The 20833-nt window shown below is 41.0% G+C and overlaps 1 protein-coding gene and 1 long non-coding RNA gene across 4 annotated transcripts in view; one reads left to right on the top strand and one right to left on the bottom strand.

The window, feature by feature from the left end:
- Positions 1-4248: 4248 nt before the first annotated feature.
- LOC135262129 (uncharacterized) overlaps positions 4249-20833 on the top strand; it is a 66022-nt gene continuing 49437 nt past the window's right edge. The window contains exons 1-4 of one of the 3 annotated variants that reach the window (XM_064349005.1): positions 4249-4657; positions 12985-13257; positions 14536-14832; positions 16531-16821. In XM_064349005.1, the coding sequence (XP_064205075.1) occupies positions 4612-4657; positions 12985-13257; positions 14536-14832; positions 16531-16821 (907 nt within the window). In that variant the 5' untranslated portion in view covers positions 4249-4611. The remainder of the gene's footprint in view (positions 4658-12984; positions 13258-14535; positions 14833-16530; positions 16822-20833) is intronic. The other 2 variants (XM_064349009.1, XM_064349006.1) reach the window with 2 other exon arrangements.
- Positions 18557-20401, bottom strand: LOC135262143 (uncharacterized). The gene is made up of 2 exons (XR_010332117.1): positions 18994-20401; positions 18557-18791 (listed from the first exon to the last, which is right to left on the bottom strand). It is a non-coding gene; the product is annotated as an uncharacterized LOC135262143 (long non-coding RNA).

Here is a 20833-nt window from a genome sequence, read left to right as displayed (position 1 = left end):
TTTCCCTTCTGTGCTAATTACACAGTGACTGTGTACAAGACTCACCGTTCACGCTGAACGTGTTTGCCTTTCTTTGCTACCCGTGGTCCGGTTGAACCCTCGCCTTCACTACCTACCGCCGCTACGTTATCAAGACCGAAAACCCTTTGGTGTTTTACACCTGTAGTGGAATCCTCTAGTCTGATCCGGAACTGTTCTTCAACTCACCACCTGAGGGCGCCAAAAACGTATTTAGCTGCGAGTGAGGCTGTCGGTCCTTCTCCTAATAGGACTCGCAGCTTTTGGTCATTTGTTAGGGAGGGAAATTTGTTTAGGAATGTTGAATTTTGGATCTTATTAAAATATGTTTCCCTTATCTGTGAATATTTTTCACAATATAACAGGAAGTGCATCTCTGTCTCTACCTCTCCTGTCTTGCAGTGACCACATATACGTTCTTCTTTGGGTAGCCATGTTTTTTTGTGTCTTCCTTTTTCAATTGCTAAGGTGTGGTCACTGAGCCTGTACTTGGTCAGGATTTGTCTCTGCTTTGTATCTCTGACAGAGGAGAGATACTCTGCCAAATTGTATTCTGTTTAGGGCCAAGTAGCAATTAAGTTTTTTTTGTGTTTTGGTTTCATTATTCCAGTGTTTCAGATAGGCATCTTTTGTTTGTTTAATGATTTGGTTTATTCTAATTTCTGGTTTTAAAGCAGCGCTGGTCTGAGTTTGGTCAGTGTTTGGTTTTAGTTGGTTAGTGAGTCTCATGACCAGCTGACTGAGAGGACTCTTTTTGGGTTTCAGGTCTTGGGTTCTCAGTGCTTGAAATTGCATTGTGTCTTGGGGACTTGATTTGAGGTGCATCCAAAATGTAAGTGCTCTTTTTTTAATGTTAATTATCAATGGGTATCTGCCTAATTCTGCCCTGCATGCATTGGTGGGAGTTTTCCTTTGGATGTTTAGTATTGTTCTGCAAAATTCTGCATGCAAGGCCTCTATAGGATGTTTGTCCCACTTAGTGTAGTTGTGATAACTGAGTGGACCCCATACTTCACTTCCATATAAGGCAATTGGTTGGATTACACTGTCAAAGATTTTAAGCCAAATTCTAATTGGTATGTCTATTTTGTGAAATTTCCTTCTAATTGCATGAAAGGCTCTGCAGGCTTTTTCTTTTAGTGTATTCACTGCCAGACCAAAGTTTCCTGAGGCACTTATTTTGAGCCCCAGGTAATCATAGAACAGGGAGTGCTCTAGTGCGGTGTTTCCTAGAGTGAACACATGTCTGGTTTCCTGAGATCTGGGTTTCTTTTGGAATATCATTATTTTAGATTTTTAAAAGTTTGCTGTCAGTGCCCAGTTCTGAGTGTATTGCACCAGTAAATCCAAATGTTGCTGTAGCTGTCAGGTCCACATGCTTTTCCAGGTTTTAGCTTTTCTTCTAATTCTTTCATTGTAATTTGGTAATCAAGTGGGTTCTGATAGTTTTTAATAGTTGCTTCAAGGATTTGCAACTTTTCTTGGATTTGTTTTTGTTCATAATTTAGATTATTAGGTGAAGTTTGCTCATAAAGTTTTTCAAAATGATTTTTCCAAATGTTGCAATTTTGTAAGGCCCAAATTGTCTGGTTTTGTTTTTGCTCAATTTGTTCCATTTTTTCCAGAACTGATTTTGATCAATATAGTCTTCAATTTCTTGTAGTTTTTTATTATAATGTATCCTTTTCTTTTCCTTTAGGGTCTTTTTGTACTCCATTCGTTTTTCAACATAATTTTGTCGCATTTCTTTGTTGAGTGGTTGACGGTGTTTTTGATTGGATAGCAGTCTTAATTCTTTTCTTTGATATTTCTGCAGTCCTCATCAAACCACTCTTCTTTTTTCAGTCTCTGTTTGGATGCAGAGCTGTTTTTGGTAAGACCTCCTTTATTGGCTGAATTATTATATATATTATTCATTTTTGTTACAGCCATATTTATGCCTAATTGGTTTTGCTGGAACTCTTTTGAGAGAAAGGTGTTAATAATGTTAGTAGTTTCAGGTGAACTGATTACACTTTTGAATTTGACTTCACTGTCAGGAGCCCATCGATATGACCTGTTTAATCTGTAGAATTTCTTTGTTGCCTTGCAGTGTGTAATCTGCTCTCAGTGTTTCTGGGTAATCTTTTAGCAGTTTGCTCCTGTACTTTTTTTCCCTGCCTCACTTGTGATGTCATCAGGGTAGTGGATTGCTAAGCAATGTAAGCTCCTCCCACTATGCTATTGTTGAAATGTATCCATTTTCCCACTCTTTCCCAACTGAAAAAAAAATGCTGGTTGTTGTGCTCTGCTGTCAGTTACTGATGCAGAGCTGAAGGGCCTACTTTGCTGATGTGAATTAGCTGTAAAGTTTTGGGTTTTTGATAAATTATATGTGTCCTACCTTCCAAATCTTCTTTATTCAGTTCCCTTTTTCTTCCAGATTCTTGCTCAATGTCCTTTTCCCTGGTTATATTGGTTTTGATCCTATTCTTCCAGCTTGTTGATGTTAGTTTTAATAGCAGGCTAACTACTTTGTTAGCATATTCTGCTTGCTGTCTCCTCACCAAATGAAATTTGTTGTTTTATTATTTATTTTTATTTTTGGTATATCAAAATTTTGCTCACCTTCTTCCTGGTCTCTTTAGCTTTAATATAAGGTTATACTTGTCATTGTACACAATCGATAATTAATAAAATCACTGGTTGTAGTAATCACTCATAATTTAATTGCTACTTGGCCCTAAACAGAGAATACAATTTGGCAGAGTATCTCTTCTCTGTCAGACATACAAAGCAGAGACAAATCCTGACCAAGTACAGGCTCAGTGACCACACCTTAGCAATTGAAAAAGGAAGGCACAAAAAAACATGGCTACCCAAAGAAGAACGTATATGTGGTCACTGCAAGACAGGAGAGGTAGAAACAGAGATGCACTTCCTGTTATATTGTGAAAAATATTCAGATAAGGGAAACATATTTTAATAAGATCCAAAATTCAACATTCCTAAACAAATTTCCCTCCCTAAAAAATGACCAAAAGCTGCGAGTCCTATTAGGAGAAGGCCCGACAGCCTCACTCGCAGCTAAATACTTTTTTGCCTGTCACAGCCTGAGGGACAGTGGGTGAGCATCCAGCAAACATATGTATGTGTGTGTGTATATATGCGCATGCGTGTTTGTATATATATGTATATGTGTGTGTATGTATGTGTGTGTGTGTGTGTGTGCGCGTATTGTGGCCTTCCTCAAGGTCTGTCTCCTCGCCTTGCTCCGTTCGGCCTTGTAGGACTTTTCTTCCAGCCCTCCGTCATTTTTAGCATGGGGAGACCACTCCCCCCAGTCATAAAAAAAGGTTGAAAGTTGCAATCATACTCTGTGAGGCAATCACTGAAGCAGTCTCAGGTGTGCTGCAGCAGAGTGGAAAATTCCACATACCTGCACTCTGCTGCAGCCCTGTCCATGGTGCTGATCCTTGGAGCTCACCTGGTCTGCGGATTGCTGTCCCTGGTCCTGAAGTCTTCCAATATTTCATTCGGAAGGTAATGCCCACTCACCACTTGCCCCAGCAGTCGCCGGTGGCGGTAGGCCTGGCCGCCCTGGTGCTTCTTGTGCTCCCCTGTGGAGCACCGATAGGGCCTCGGGGCGCCACAGTATGTATGTATGTACATATATGTGTATATATATATATATATATATATATATATATATATATATATATATATTATATATATGTATGTGTGTGTATGTGTGCATGTATATATATATGTCTATGTATATGCATATGTATGAGTATATATGGTACTCTTGATGAGAAAATACTTTTTTTCTCAATTAATTTAATTCAGTTAATAGATAATAAGTATTATGTTCCTATCATTTGTGCTGTTATTGTTGTTGCTGCTTGTCTTCTTTTTTCTTTTTCATTATATATTCTTACTGTAGTTGATTGCGTTGTCACTGCGCTTTGGCAATATGTATTTTTAAATATGTCATGCAAATAAAGCATCTGAATTTGAATTTGAATTTGAATTTAGTCTGGGTGGATTTTCCTGTAGTCGTGGACTCGTCCTTCGCTCCACTGCGCTTGCGTTGGTTGCAACGGGCAATGTGGCTGCGTCCTAGTTTGGGCTTCATGCGCCAGTGAGCACTAACGGTCTATGGGTTACACCCACTGAGTGGCAGAAAGACTACGGAGTGATAGCGTTACAGTCTGATCTTGGCCACACACTGCCACGCTGGGCTGCACGGTGTAAACATGTCTGTATACCGACTTAATAATGAAACATTTTAATCCACGTCATGCCAATAAAGCTTTTGAATTTGAATTTGAGAAGAAGAAGAGGAAGAAGAACTTGCGGGTGGCCTCCTGGTGACGTCATGGGCAAACCCTCTCGTTTCAGTTCTTCTTTTCTCTGCCATGCTCTTTCAACGCCATCCTCGATTTTTCCTCTAAGTTCCACCCTTCTCTGGCCGTTATGCGAATATGTGACTCCGTTTTTTATCTAGCGTCTTCGGATCGGACGGGAAAATACGTTTCGGATTTTTACGGAAACACTCAAGTGCACACTGTACTATTTCCTTGGTTTATCGATTGAGAAATTGGTGCGAAGATGATTTTCCTAACGCTGTTCTGTATTTTTGCCACTGTTAATAGCGGTAAGTCGAAAAAACTAAAGTGAAACAACATTTTCCATTTTAGACCTAAAACTAAGCTTTTACTTTAAAAATGTTCTCCATCAGTATCGAAATGATTTATCAGAATGCTAAAGAAGAAATGTACTTATTGTGTACTACTTTAAGACAAAATATAGCATACACTTTGTTGCGAACTTATATCCGGAAGGCCCTACAAAGGCAAAAGACCTTCATTCGCCAGAGTGTAGAACTGAGAAAAACGACTTAAAAGTTGTTTTGTTGTCCAGCCAAATGAACTGTGGGCAAAATATTGTAAATGAGGCAATTCTTTGTTTTTTTAAATTAAGTTATTTATCTACATAAAAATCTTGAGCTCAAACTTGACCCTTATTTGGAAGTTAATGTATTCTGCCTTTGCATTGTCTGCAAAATAATAACGGGTCATGCCAAGGCAAGGGCATTAACTTCCGTTTGATCGCTCGTTTGCTTGCTGATCACTATATAAAATCAGTATATGATAATAATGATAACATCTACATAAAATCTAGTGATCATGGCACAATTAGGCTTAGATTAGATTCATTGTTTTTCTGACATGACAAATGTAGACACAGATGACATCGATCAAACAAAATAGTTTTGCATGTGGGAGGATAACGTTTTGCAATCAGTTTATTGAGTGCAATGTTTACTAACGCAACGAATAGTAAAGGATACAAGACTCGTGTTTTGGATTTAATTGGATGAATGCCAGAGTAGGATACTCAAGGATGACTCATGCTATGGATTTAACGTGTTGAACGCCAGCGAGTAATGCTCAAAACTCATGTTGTGGATTTAACTTCTCAAAGGACGTTGTTTGCAATTGATTTTTTATCAGGTTACAAAAAAGGTAGGCTATCTATTTCATTGTGAATTGTTACTGCTGAGCTCGTGTGCGTGTGATTAGGCTATTTAGGAGGTGTGTCGTGTTTCTATGCGAGCCCTAACCCTCTCGCGCTGTTGCCTTGGCTGTCAGTGTTGGGCTGTCACACGCTGGCACTGACTAGCCTGCTTGACACGAAAAAAGAATTAATTGCATATGATTTACGATTACTTATATCTGGCAAGCCATCTAGCGAGCAGTTTGGTTTTGTTTGTGAAGTAGTTAGCCTAAGCTAGCTAACGCTAGCTAACAAGTAATTTGAGTAGACTATCTATCTATCAGCCTAATCTTTCTTACCTTGATTTTGGTGGGTGCGTTTCAAAGACATCTCTACCAACATTTTCCCTCGAGAGCAATGGGCCATTCTTAAAAGCTAGATGCAACGTTAGTAAAAACAACAACTGCAACACATTTGCTTTAGACTTTATTCAAGCTACTGTGTGTCTCAGAAATGCTTCGATGACACATAGGCTGAAGCCACACTATACGCGGCGACGGCCGCCTGTGGCCGCGCCGCGTCCCCACAGTCGGCGGTTTGTGGCAAGCGGCCAAAACCAGACTTCGTTTTTGAAGCTCATTTCCTGGTGTTGTAGTTCCTGGTTGCTCACTAGCGCCACTACGGATGGCTCCAGTATAGGTGTTTTCATATCCGGTTTCCATGTAAGTCTACGGTACAAATGCGATCAAAATACAAAGTCAAAAAATTTTTCTCACAAGAACAAATAGTCATAATAGGTGTATTTTATTCGTCTTATGACTGTCCATGGGTCGATTTCATGATTTATTGCGTCATTTGGGCACAGTGCCAATATTTGTTCTGGACCAATGAGGTACAGCTTGCGTCACTTCCGGATTACTGCGGAGGGCTGAGCTACAGTAGGGCCTACAATCTGTGGTCACTGGGGTGGGAGGTGGCGTCTCTTGGCCTTGACATTGCGGCTCCGACCACGGTCCACCTGTGCGAAGTCAGAAAATGCAGGCATCCCATTTTGTAGTGGTTTCATTATAGCGTGTGCTATTTACAGCTGCACTAGACGACCATAAAATAACCCTCCTCTGAAGTTTTGCGGTAGCCAAGTCATTTTTACTATTTACTTTAGCCCACATAACCAAATAATTCGTTGGCAGAAAGCGTAATCAGCTAACGCTTATTTGCTATATGTGGTAGTCCAGTAGCCTATGCTAAAACAGTTCGCAACTTCGGCTACCAAGCCATTTGACTAGCTAGCTAACCCTAACCGGCAAATATTCCATCTGTCAAACGTGTTTGACGGCTTGTCAGTAGTGTACATTCCGTAAATGTCTACCTGGGCTATGCTACACGAATGTGACAAAGCTAGAAGCTAGCAAGAAAATAATAATAATTAGAAATTCAATATACATTATTTTTGTCTTTATGCAACAGGTGGAAAACTTGCTCTTCAAAGTGCGTTGTCATATTTACACGCCTGTGACTTGCGAACGATCGGTCAGCTAGCGTCACCCAGCAAGTGAACACCACAAACGGCGATGGAGTAGTAGCAGTTAATGGCTCATTAACTGACTGGCGAAAACCTACGACGATAACTTGCTTGCTTAACAGCAGGTCTACCAGACAGTTATATGAAAATTAGCCTAGTCAAATCACCAGTAGTCTACACATCTCTGATTGACTGATCATCAGTGCAGTCGATGTTCTTCCCCTGTAGTTCATATTGCTAATGCGTGAGCTAACCACGGATAGCTTACCTAGCTCACTGGCAAGCTGATATGCTAGCTAAGCATATTCGTTTTGCCGAGAAACATAAATTGAAGATAACTGAACATAATTGTATTATTAATGTCATACATATAACGTGATTACATGACACAGTACAGTCACGGATGGAAATTAAGCTCCGTAAACATTTGATCATATATTTAAAACATAACGGCAGACAGTCAGCTAGCCTCAAGTTCGTTCTGCAATCGTTCGTTCAGGTTGATGGGCTTTTCCGCACCGGACTGTCAATCACATTGTAAAAATCACAAGACCGCTTAACTCTGGTTTTGGCTTCAAATCGAGAACATGGCCGCGCCCGCCATTGAGCTTCAAAACGTGTTTTACAGACCCACGGGGAGGCAATGGGTGACGTCACAGTAGCTTTGTCCATATTTTTTACAGTCTCTGGTTTGTGGGCGTGTCACCTATTTTTGACAGATAGTTGTGTGTGTTTCATATTCATTGTCCTGTCTGAATAAAAATCATTTTTGCAGTAACCTAGATCTGAATTTTTAGCTAGGCTGTTTAATATCTAGCTAGTGAGTAACAACCAACAACAAAAACATTGTCTGGCTAATTAGCCAGATAATGCCTTCAGAGTTACATCTGGTCAGCTAGCTAGGTGGCTGGTAGAAACGAACAACTTGCAACTAATACATTAGGAAGATTTTTTTGTTTGTTATTGTTTGTTGTTACTCACTATAGCTAGACATTAGACAGCCTAGCTAGGCAGCTTATTAACATTTTTCAGAGCTAGGTTACTGCAATAATGATTTTTATTCAGACTGGACAGTGAATCCAGTCTGAATAAACGGCGATAACTACGTTGCAGAGCCACCGACAATTTCAGGGACTTTTCTCCACGCTCCGTTCCTCTTATCAATGTCTCTGTAGGAGATTTTATTAAGTTGGGAAACCCGATACGGAAATTACGAGTTAGGTCCTCCATTGTGGAACGATAGAATGTGGAACTAAAATTAGAAAAAAATAGGGACAATTTACTTGACGGATCATTAGATCAAATCAGATTGGTTACCGCGACGCGGCGAGGGGGTCAAAGTTGAATTCTTGCCATCTCCCCCGCGGCCTCGCCGCCTCTCGCCACGCCGCCGGCAATCTCAACATGCCTTGCGGGGTCTGGCCGCCACCTCTCATTTAAAATGAATGGAGGCGGCGGCGCCGCGCGGCGGGGCCGCGTATAGTGTGGCTTCAGCCTCACTCCAGCGCGATAAACAGTAACTTCACTTTGATGCGCAGCAAAACCAAGGCAGAGTACCTTAAGTTAAAGGAGTAACATGGTGGTTGAACGTGACACTTCCCAGTTGTCTTTAGGCAACAACAAAACAAATGTGCATAATTTTTTTATTATTCAGTCATTTCAATGTACTTTAAAACGTATTTTTCTAAGCCTAAATTTCCCACTATAAAACTTCACCCGAACCGTCTAGGCGTGGTAATGAGAACTGTCAATTAGCTGTGATTGACAGACTGTGCCCCGTTACCATAGCTACCCCCATGATAAGCGCTCTTTTTGGGAGACTTTTCACAAGCTAGCTAGCTTAGTCGTATATCAAGTATCGATAGATAGCTAAGATAAGGACGTTGACTTATATCCAATTATAATTTTTGCTATCTAGCTAGCCAAGTTAAGATAAAAGCACAAATATAACGTCCTCATAAAAGCAAACTAGCTAGCTAACGTTATCGATAACATTGCCTTATGAAAACTACCTAGTTAGCTAACGTTAGCTAGCTAGCTAGCTAAATGAATATAACCATAAATGATCTAATAATCGTTAAAAGGCACTCTAATTTAAGTGAACCTAACGTTAGTCAAATATTTGCATTGTCTTGCCCGTAAGCCACCGGCGCAAACTATGGGTTTCGAGTTATCCATGGGCTTACGGGGTGTGGAAAGGGGAGTGGTTACTGTGTTAGTGACGCACCAAGTTGACAACTTTCTCAACCGGTTGAAAATAGGACGATAAATTTAAAACGCATATTTCTCCAAAAATACAGAACGGACATATTTAATACTTTACTCATTGTGTTTCTTCAATGCCTCTTGTGCAAATAGCACATAAAACCGAGAAAGTGTGAAAATCACCTTGGTAGGCTACTCCTTTAATCACTGCCAGGTCAGCAAAGATTTGTGTATGTAGATAAAGCTTAGTATCGTGTCTTTTCGATGAAGTTACACCTTGGATTTACTGACAGTGATTAGGCTAATCTTTTCTGAAGCAAGGCTCTATTTGTGGCACTGTCATGCAAAATAAGCTGAAAACACATTATTATACTAACGAAAACACAAAGTACAAGTATCCCTATGATTCTAAAGACCTGCCTTAAATTAACCCCGTACCGATTTTCAAAATGAAATACACATGCATTTTTTTTCCATTTAAAAATAAAAGCGTCACTTCCGCGGTAATCCGTCGATTAACTTCGCGGCGGTTCTAGTGTTAAATAGCCTATTAGTCCCACAGATATAACCCTGTAACGGGTATCAGGTGTACCCAAGCTTCAGGCATATGGTTTCACTGCCAAAAAGCAGAAAAAGTGAAAAGCACTCTAGAGACTTTTGCACAAGAATTGCACTTATTGTTCTTTAATGCTGGTGCTGTTAGTTTTGTTTTGTGTCTTTTTCTGTTGAGTGATAAGAGGCTCACTTAAAACAAAAACATTATTTCATTTGGTGTTAAAATAAGATAAATAAAAACATATGCACTGAAGTTATGTAGATGCTTCATTATTTGTATGACTAAAAACTGAGTCAAGCCTTGCAAAAAGTATCAGTTTTATTTCATAGATTGAAAACAGCATTGAAATTACGTAAAAGCAAACTGGCACTAGAAAAGCTGTTCAAAAGCATCTTCTTCCCTTAAAACGCTGTTGGTCTCGAGTATTTAAATAAAGTGTAGGTTAAAGCCTTTTTACAAATTGATGGCTGCATTAGAGAACAGCAGCAATGGTTATGCGTGGGGTGGGGTGGTGCGGAAGTCTCATAATTTTACATGTTTAGCAGGCGTCGAGGGCTACAGCTGCTTCCGCCAATGGGAAGCGACCGCACGGCGGGAAGGAAGCGGCCGCTCTAAAAAGGCAGCGCGGCACCCGCCTTTTCTAAAAAAAAAAAAAACTAAAAAACAAAAGCCGGACAGTGTACACGCCCTAATGCGGGGCCTCCTCTGTAACTTGTTTTACAAATTGTAGATGGAGAATATGACTTGGCCTGAAAATTTTTTTCATTTTTTTTGCTTTAATCCCTCAATCTAAATTTCCTCTTAATCGCGCACGTTTGTTGCATATTCATTCATTAACGTATTGGTGGTGGAGTAATTTGTTGGACAGCTCAGCTTTAAAACCTGACCGGCCATTTATCTATAGTTCTGCAGTTTCTTTTGCTGACATAAAAGTGCCTTGAAATAAAAGCAAGGCATTGACTTAAAAAATATCTGTTATTTTTGTTGGCTATACCCAAGTCCCAAACTTAGAAAATGTATAAAGTACGAATTAATTTGGGGAAACACAGTAAAGACAAAATAGGCTTTAGTGGGCTTTCACCTTTGTGGATAAACTAACTTCACAGCAGCGTTCTGGAACAGTTATCGCTAAGAAAGTATGAATCTCGTACTGAACTGTGTACTTGTTTATGTCTGACGTAACATGTACATGTTTGTTTGATTGTTAAATAAAGTTTGGAAGAAAAAAAATAGATGGTAGAAAACTCAAAAAAAATTTGGGGGGGGGGAATGGGTGTTTTCTATCATCCTGTTCTTCATAATAATTCTCTGCTTACCCATTTCTGTATTCTTTGTGCTCGTTCTTTATTTCTTCTTTGTTGTGCTGTTATTTATTTTATGTTTCTCTCTAGCATAGAAAGACAGAAGGATGACTAATATACTAATATATACTAATATACTAATACTAATATAATATAAGGATAGATCACCATCCATTCAATGTTTACTTCATAAGCAGACAAAACAGCCATTAATGTGAAGCAGTGCATTTAATAAACTGGAAATCACAACGACCAAAAAAATATATATTTTTGTTTAGTTGTGAAATGGCAGTCATGTGTTGCATTTAAGAATGTCCCAAAAATATAAAAAAGGAACATTTTAAACATTGAACAAATATCTCAGTTTAAGCCAGCATGGATGATGATGCACAAGTGAAGTTATTTTTAATAAAGTGAATATATCTGAATAATACACTGTGACCTGTCCAGCATTCATCCTTGGAGCTCTGGGATGCTTTAGCTTCCTAAAGCTGTGACTTTAGGAAACCAGGCAGAAACACACCACAGGAACGTTTATGCAAATATTCCAGGAATATTCTGGGGACCAAAAAGGTTTATCTTGTTAAATAAGAACGGATAAAGCCTAGCATTTGCTTGAACTGGTCTCTCAATGTTAAGGGACACCCTTACGGAAAACCACATGTTCAGAAACCTCATATGTTCAAAAACCACACGTGGGTACCCCATATTTGAAGAGTACGCATGTAACCTATCCTATTTCAAGTCACGTTTTATTTTCACGTGAAATGTGTAGTTCAGATTTTAAAAAGTCAATGACATGTCAAAACGTGACGATGCAAATTACTTACTGCGACCTATTTTCTTTTCACGAGGAAATTTTCCAGATGAAAAAACATATGAAAAAAGCCATGTGAAAATGTCCAGTTTACGTTGGACATTTTCTTTTCACATGTGAATATTTTAATTTCACTCGTAAAAAGGCTAATTTAGATTTTTTTTTTCATAAGGACCAGATGTACTCCAGTTAGATTAGTCTGTTTGGGGATTGTTTTTTTTGATGCAGAGGTGGTGATAAATTGCTGGGCAGGTCTGTCAGCCGAGCGTCATTTCGATTCCCGAACCACTTTAGCGCAAACCACGGCCTGTAGTTGCCAGCAAGCTGTCATTTGGTTCAGCCAATCAGCGCTCTCATCGTGTTGACCAATGAAATTGATTTTGAACGTTTGTTGCAACTACGGGGTGTGGTTTGCGCTAAAGTGGTTTGACCCTTGCCTACACTGCTGCCCCCAGGACAGCCCCCATCTACCTGCAGGACATTTCTCGATTCTATGTGCCTGCTCGACCACTCCGCTCTGCGGCAGCAGGGCGCCTTGTAACCCCTCCCACCCGCCCAAAGGGATCACAGAGCTTCTCCACCCTAGCTCCCCAGTGGTGGAACGAACTCCCCGTCCCTCTCCGAACCTCCCCCTCACTACCCATCTTCCGCCGTGGCCTGAAGACTCATCTCTTCAGACTATACCTAGACTAACCACCACCACGCTGTATATTTCACTCTAAATCCCCCCCCCCCCCCTTTTTCATGACACTTGTTACATGTTGCCCTATCCCAGCACTTTTTGGTAATTTGTATTTGTCCTAATACTGTAGCTTATTCTTCTGCCTAGTTGGCTTTGCAGAGGTTAGGTCTGAATAGTGTTCACTGTGTGAACTAAACTGTGTTCTTGGCTAGAAATAGCTGTACAAAATAAGTATTGTACCTTAGTGAACCTGTGTTCAGCAGTTGTCTATGACCATGAAATGCACTTTTTGTACGTCGCTTTGGATAAAAGCGTCTGCTAAATAAATGTAATGTAATATTTGGGAATCGAAATGACGCGTCAGCTAATGGCAGTCACTATCTCTGCTTGTCTCCCCACCAGAGATTCACGATCTTCATTACATTTACACCGCCCTTTCGAAGCCCATCAGTCAACCAGGAGTCTTTAAGTTCACCGCTATGGGAATTCTGAACGACAGGCCGATTGACTTCTACAACAGCGAAGACAAGGTCAAGAAGCCGTTGCAAACATGGATGAAAGAACATAACGAGAAAGACTACTGGGAGAAAGGCACACAGTCCCGCAGGAGCAAGGAACAGTGGTTTGATGTCAACATCAAAATCCTGATGGAACGCATGCACCAGAACAAATCAGGTGAGACAGAGAAAATCAACATTCCTCCTTAACTTTCATTTGCAAATGAACACAAGGATTGCACTTTTTATATGTGAAGCACCTCGTGGACCTGGTTTGTAACTCACTCACTCACACACTCTCATTCACACGCACTCACAGACACACATGCACACACATACACACACATACACACACGCACACATACACACGAACACACACTCACTCAGTATTAGCAGGCTGAATATTCTCCACTAGGGGGAGCTATTAGTACTCAAGTAGTCAAATGGTGCTTCGCATCAATGATGCTGCGTGTCCTTGTTTCTTCACAAACCCAGGTTGGTGAGTTACTTTTAGCAATTGCTAAACTCAACAAACCACATGAAGGAAAAAAAACAGCTTTTAATTTGGTTGAATTTAAGGACAAAAACACATGTTCTGGTGTGCCTGCTCCACTGATTTTCACCAAGGAGTCTGTAGATCGGAACAGGACTGTAAATGTGATTGGGCATTCCGAGACAGAAATTAGACAGAAGGGGGAAAAAGAAGAGTTTTACAATTAACACATATACAGCAGAATCGAACTAAAGTCTGAGTTGAGTGGTGTATTAACTCTATTATTATCATTTTTCTTTTATAAAATAATGTATATCGGAGGCTCCTTCTAGTTAAAATCGTGATGCTTCCGCAGAATTTAAGTAACGTCTGTGGCTGTACAGCCAAAATATTAGACTGCACAGACCAGCCATGTTTTGAGGAGTCCATTCTCTTGCTTCCATCACTGGTGTAAATGAATGAAAACACGGCTGAATGAGGCTAGAGCGTTGTCAGGTTGCTGTGTTCATGCCGTGCTGTTATTTTTCAAACAATGTTCATTGAAGGCTGTGTTAGCCCTTTACGGTGGGATGTTGCAATTATGTGATTTCAGTGTTGGTAAATGGCAAATGGACTGCATTTATATAGCGCTTTTATCCAAAGTGCTTTACAATTGATGCCTCTCATTCACACATTCACACTCACACACCAACGGTGAAAGGCTGCCATGCAAGGTACCAGCTTGTTGGGAGCAATTAGGGGTTAGGTGTCTTGCTCAGGGACACTTTGGCATGCCCAGGGCAGGGGATCGAACCAGCAACCCTCCGACTGCCAGACAACCTGTTCTTAACTAAACATTTTAATGCTGATGTAACAGTCACTGCTGGTAATTTGAAAGCAGCGGAGTTCTAGAACACTGACTCAGAATTTTGAAAAAAAACAAAAAACACTCTTCAATGGGTTAACAGCCTCATTCCTCTCCAGATCCAGATGTCCATATTCTACAGTGGATGCATGGCTGCCAGGTGGAAAAGACAACTGATGGCAAGCTGAAGTTTCATAATGGTTTTGACCAGTACGGCTATGATGGCGAGGACTTCCTGGCCTTCGACAGTAAGAACATGGCGTGGGTGGCCCCTGTCCCCGCAGCTGAATCCACCAAGAAGAAATGGGACAACGTGCCTATCCTCAGCCAGTACACCAAGGGTTACCTACAGACGGACTGTGTGCACTGGCTGGAGAAATTTCTGAAGTACCAAGACCTAGAGCTCCAAAAATTCTGTAAGTAATGTTTAGCCAACGGCCCACTAGACAGAAGTTGATGCCAAGTTGTAAAGGTAGAGCAAAGTTGCTTAACGTGCAGCAGGGGGAGCTAGAGAGCAATAAGTGATGGATCTCAGCTGACTGAATCCTCCTTAAAGGCTGCTTCATACTTTCTGCGTCCGCGTGTCCGCGAGGGTCCGCTTTGGTCCGCGTGACGTGAATGTCGTCATCTGCCCATGTCCGGAGGGTCCACACGGACCCCTATGCGGACGTCCACGCACAGCCCCAAATTTGTGACCGCGGGGACTGTACATATAGCAAGAGCGCCGACTGCGCATGCGCCAGATAACAACATTTAATGGATGCTTGTTTTGAAGAGAGTTGTTCGAGGAGATCCGCCATTACCCACATATATATTGTCTAGCTAGGCATTCATAAAAATATTCTTTCACCACTAAAAAATCGTATTCTGTCATAGCAACAAGATAAACCCGACAATAGCCCTAAGATATGCCTATACAGCAGTGAAAACGCTGCTCACTGAATAACGAAATAAACGAGACGAAGTTTTAAAAAATGATACCATGTCATTGTACAGTCAATATCTGGGACTAAATATTAAATAAATATGCAACACGTAGAGATGTCCCTTTTTAGACTGAGTGGTCATATATTGTCTTGGACAATCCGTTTGTGAAATACACGTGCATTTGTGATGCCTGGGTACCTCCAAAAATAGCTGTGCGTAATACCACACCTGTTGTTTACAGCGTTGTCACCATTTTTAGTACAGTATGGCTTGATTGACAATTCATTTATTCAGTAGATGAGAGTATAAGCTTTCTAACGTTGTATATCATGTCTAATTTTGCTTTTGGAATAACGTTTTATAGGTCAGCGTAACCGAAAATTTTCTTATCGCATTCACTTACGCATTCACTCTGTGGTAATGGAACTGGAATGGAGTGTAGATCAGGAAATGCGCATACGTGGAACGCCAGACCGACACGGACCCTCAATTATAGTATGAATGGAACCGGGTGCTCGTCCGTGCGACCGGTACGAGTCCGCAGCTGTCCGCGGACACGGAACGCGGAAAGTATGGAGCAGCCTTAAGGGTGGAGCCACACGTCCTCCTACAATTGGTCGTAATAAAATTTGAATTGGGGTGACAGTTTACACGTCGCATCTTTAATCTGATTGGTTATCGCGCCGTGTTCCCCGTCACTTCCGGTGGCTTCGCCGGCTTGCCTCGCGTCGCCAGCTATCCCAGTGTGCCTTGCGGGTGCGCAGAATCGCCTCTCGTAGAAAGTAAATGGAGGCAGCGTCAGTAGTCAGAGAAATTTGCTTGTCGTTGGAAGATGTGTGGCTTCACCAGAATCTTTGGCAATGCCATTGGCAATAATTCACACACTAGAGCAGTGCCTTGACAGGGTGATCCATGCTGCAGGTTTTTTCTCCTCACTAGGAAGTTTTAACCTTGCTTGCTTGCTTTTTGGAAGTCCAGGCCTGGTTCCTGCCCCATTTTCCTTCTGCTCTCTGTAAAGCGTCTTTGTGACAGGCTTTTGCAAAAAGCACTACACAACATAACATTGAATTGAACAGCCAGACACGATATAATGAGGTCCAGGGTCATGAAATGTGGATCATACCATTTCATCAGCTTCTGTTATATGAGCTCACTCTGTTCTTCCTCCTCCTCCTCCTCTTTCACAGCTCCTCCTGAGGTACATCTTTTTTCAAAGAAGTCCACCAGCCCTGACTACCGCACCCTGGTGTGTTTGGCCACCGGATTCTACCCCAAAGATGTGGCGGTAAACATCCTGAAGGACGGTGTGCCATTGACCGAATTGGACAGGGTCGCCTCTTCGGGGGTGAGACCCAATGGAGAGCGTAAGGAGACGTACCAGCTGAGGAAGTGGCTGGAGATCAAGGCATCAGACACCTCAAAGTACAGTTGCAGAATCCACCACCGAACCCTGCCGAGTCCGATCGAAGAATCCTGGGGTAATCTTGGCCTATCAATGTCAATTGTCCCATTTTTACAGGCTGCTTCCTGTGACCGCTATCAATGCACCTTCTTCATGGATCAGTATGATTTCAAAGCTGAATGGATCCATGTCCCAGTATTTCAGCTAAAATCTAAAACTAATTGGCAGGGGAGTCAACCCAAGACCTTTTGCCTTCCTCTACTTTTGTATCTCTGTTGGCACAATACCAGCCCATGGAGTACATTCTTACACATGAAAAGTGTCTGAAGATGTGAACCAACCCGCAGGGCTTGTGTGGTTGATGCTTATTAACTCCTGTTTCCAGTGACGGTTGTGGAGCGAAAGTAGTCAGGGAGGAAAACTTCCCTTTAAACTCACTGGTCATTGGTCTGGACCGGTTTTCATTCATTTTCCTTAACAAGGATTAACAAACCCATGTAAAAAAAAAAAGAACATTTTTTAAAATTCTCCTGAATGGTGTAATTGAGGAGAACTGGCTATATCTGATGGTGTTGAGTACTTAGTAAATTAATCGCTGAGTAGTTCATCAGGGTAAATGAATGAAAGTAGGTCGAGAGTAATGATCAGTTTGAATGGAAGTTTTTTCCACGCTGTCTATTTGCAGCTCTACAACCGACGCTGCCTGTTTGTGTGTTGCAGATGGAAAGTGCCGTAACTGTGACGGTGACAACACAGGCACCATTGTTGGTGGCGTTGTTGTTTTGCTCATCGTCTTGGTGGCGGTGCTTGTGGGCCTGTACTTTCTGCGCAAGAGAAAGAAAGGTGGGAGTGCACACACTCATTTTAAATATCTGTCGCTATTTTTATATTCTCATATTCTTTTATATTTAATCATATTTTCAGTAACATTTTTGAAAGATAAGAGTTACAAGGTGAATATCTTTAACTACCAGACATGTTGGCGATCATTTTCGATCAGTTCTGTGTCCACAAGATGTCTAAGACAGCCCTGAGAGCAAATTCTACATGATTTTAAAAAAATGGTTATGAGGCAACAAAGAATAGCAGAGTATCTGGAACCTTCCTGAGTTATGCCACTCTCTTTTTAGCTGCCCAAGCTCCTGCGAACCAAACTCTGACTGGTGTGTCATTTCTACTGTACTGTAGATGTTAAGCACTATTTGGAACCCCTCCTCTGTGTGGAAGTTACAGAAATATTAAGTGATTATCAAGGGATATTTAGACGATGTGGTTTAGCCCTAAACCACAACTAATCTGCTTTGGCTGGCGGGCAGCTCAGCCGTACGTATTCGGAGGGAGGAGATTCTTTCAGCATGATCTCCCTTGCCTAATTGCACATGAGCGCCTCCTCTGCTCAGTTGGGTGCCTCCTTCCAGCAGTTTGAAACATATGACTGAGTATTAGAAAAACTCCCATTCCCACTGTTTCATCTGTATGAGCATCAGTACCGTTAATGGGGTGGCTTTGCACCGTAGATGTTGCAAGTTCAAATCCTAAGTAGGACACTGCTATTGTACTCTTGAGTAATGTACTTTATTTGCATCTCTACATTTCTAGCTGTATGAATAGATGTTAAGTAAGCAGTGTAGTTTGTTCACAGTTAGAGTGTCTGCTGAGCAACTAAATGATGAGAATGCACTCCTGTGACCTGCTATTCTCTTTACCACCAGGAGCCACAATCTGAAGCCGCTGAAGTAGTGTGACGGGTTTGGTCTGGTGAGTCTCCAGCACTGGGCTGTTCTGAAATATCTTTACCTTTATAAAAAAAAATTTCATTAAGTTATTTACTGAATTATTGTTTAAAAAAACATAATCAGTTTATTTCTCTCTCTCTTTCTCCAAATTTTAGGTGGCATGAAACAGCTCTTAATCCAAAACTCTGACTGTGACCTTTCCATGCAAACATTTTTTGATCAGCATTTTTTTACCATTTAAATGTTTCAAACATAAAGCTTATTATTGTTACTTTCGTTCTTTAAAATGTTCCAATATGAGATTCATACACTTTGTAATAGCTAATTATATTATCGCTGTTTTTCTCATGAATTTGTGTACTTGCTCAAGGTCAACGGCAGTGTCCTTACCCGGGAATCGAACCTGCGACCAGTTCCTTACCCACTGTGCTACACTCCGTCCCCTAAAGAACGTTTGCGGCTCGGCAGTGTTACTTTCGTTCTTTAAAATGTTCCAATATGAGATTCATGACACACTTCTGAATATGCTCATTATATTATGCTTTTTTTTCCTCATGAATTTTGGCACATTTCTTGTTGCATTTAAAGTTACAATCTCGAAGATTTCTGTTTCGTTCTCTTTGGAGGGACCAATGGCGAGAAGCGGTAATTGCAAGTGTGTTTTTGGACCTCACTTCCCAGAGATCCAACAGGATCCAACCAGTGTTGCCTGTGTGACGTCAGTCAATTAGCAGTGCCAACTATAGCACTATTTACTGAATAAAAAATGGTTGTTATAAAAGTAACGTTATGTACATACTCATTCGTTGTCTAACATTAGGTTAACTTAAGCTGTCTTTACACTGTCGAGCCGGGTTAAAATGCTGTAGCAGACCTTGGGTAGAATTAGTGATGATCAATCTCCACAAACGTTCTTTATCCACCTTTTGCCCGGTATGAACATCTTTACACTGCAGAGCACTGATGTATCTCGTGCACAATAAACAGTATTTTTCGTAAATGATTGTTGTGTGATATTTTTGAAACAACTGCCTTGCAAAATGTTACCCCTGGTGTTTCTGGTTTTACTAGCTAAACTGTTCGAGAATAAAGCTGAGCTGGGTGTTAAATTAGCAATCAGAACAAGAAGAATAGAACAAAAACAAAGGAGATTTCATAAAAAAGGGCATCAAGGCTGAAGGAACATATGAGGAAGCGTAATAAAACAATAACAACGCTAATCCATACTGCCGTATTCCGTATTTTCTCCGGCTTGACATCTTTACACATAAATCAGACCCGGCTCTGCTCCACCTATACCCCGGCTTTATTCCGATCATTATAATATATTGATGGACAATGTAAATAACGGTAACGATAAGGCCAGTTCAGATCAATGATTTGCAACGAGACGAAACGGTTTTAGAATGTTGCAGAGAAAATTGCAGCGGTGTGAACTGGTTGGTAGCAGAGCCGTTGCCTGCCCTGGGGTCTCAAAAGACCCACCTTGTCAAATCGCCAAGTGCAGTTTTAGAATGTTTGCAATCAGACGTCTTGGAATTTTGCAAGTTGCATCCAGTCTCGTTGCGAATCATTGATCTGAACTGACCTTTAGTTAGCTACACTGCAACGTTGCAACAAGGTAGCATTGCATTCGAGAGACGTTTTGCGAGGTCGGTACCGGTTGGTAGCGTTAGCTACCGTTTTTTCTAATTGTTAGCTGACATTAGATTGTGTTCATTACATTAGCTAGCTAACGCAACGTTACCTGATATGAGAGATGGATACTGTGCGCAACATTGTCTAAACTAATGTTGTCTTTCTTGACATGGTCTGGTAGCTAGCGTTAGCTGTGCAAATAGCTATGCAATTTAGTAACGTTATATTGTCATCAAATGTAATACGAAATCTGCATCAACAAATAATATGACCTCTCATGTTACACAAAAACTTTTTAGGGTTCCATAACCCCCCCCCCCCCCCTTTTCTCTGTTATTGTAACGCATGCAGACACCGGAAAAAACAGTACCCCGCTCACACACAAGTGAGTTGAAGAGCGAGCCTGCTGTGTTAACTCCGCCTACCCTCTCTGGCGGACCAACCACTGATGGGTGATGGAAAACGCGTCACTAACTATGCGCCGTTTGTGATTTTTTCCCGGGAATGTCACCACAGACACCCAGTTCTTTAATCATAAATAATATTAATAATAATAATAATAATAATAATAATAATAATATGAATTAATATAATAATATTCTCAATCACCAATGTGTTACCTAATTCGGCGATAGATAGTGACTTAACAGACATTTATTTTAATGAAAATCTTTGAGATTATTACTTTAATACTGAAGACTTTCGTCAGACTTT

The sequence above is a fragment of the Anguilla rostrata genome, chromosome 8 (genome assembly GCF_018555375.3).
Source record: "Anguilla rostrata isolate EN2019 chromosome 8, ASM1855537v3, whole genome shotgun sequence".
In the NCBI taxonomy this organism is placed as follows: domain Eukaryota; kingdom Metazoa; phylum Chordata; class Actinopteri; order Anguilliformes; family Anguillidae; genus Anguilla; species Anguilla rostrata.
Note: the sequence above shows the minus strand (reverse complement) of the source record. Positions and strands in the feature narration are given on the sequence as shown.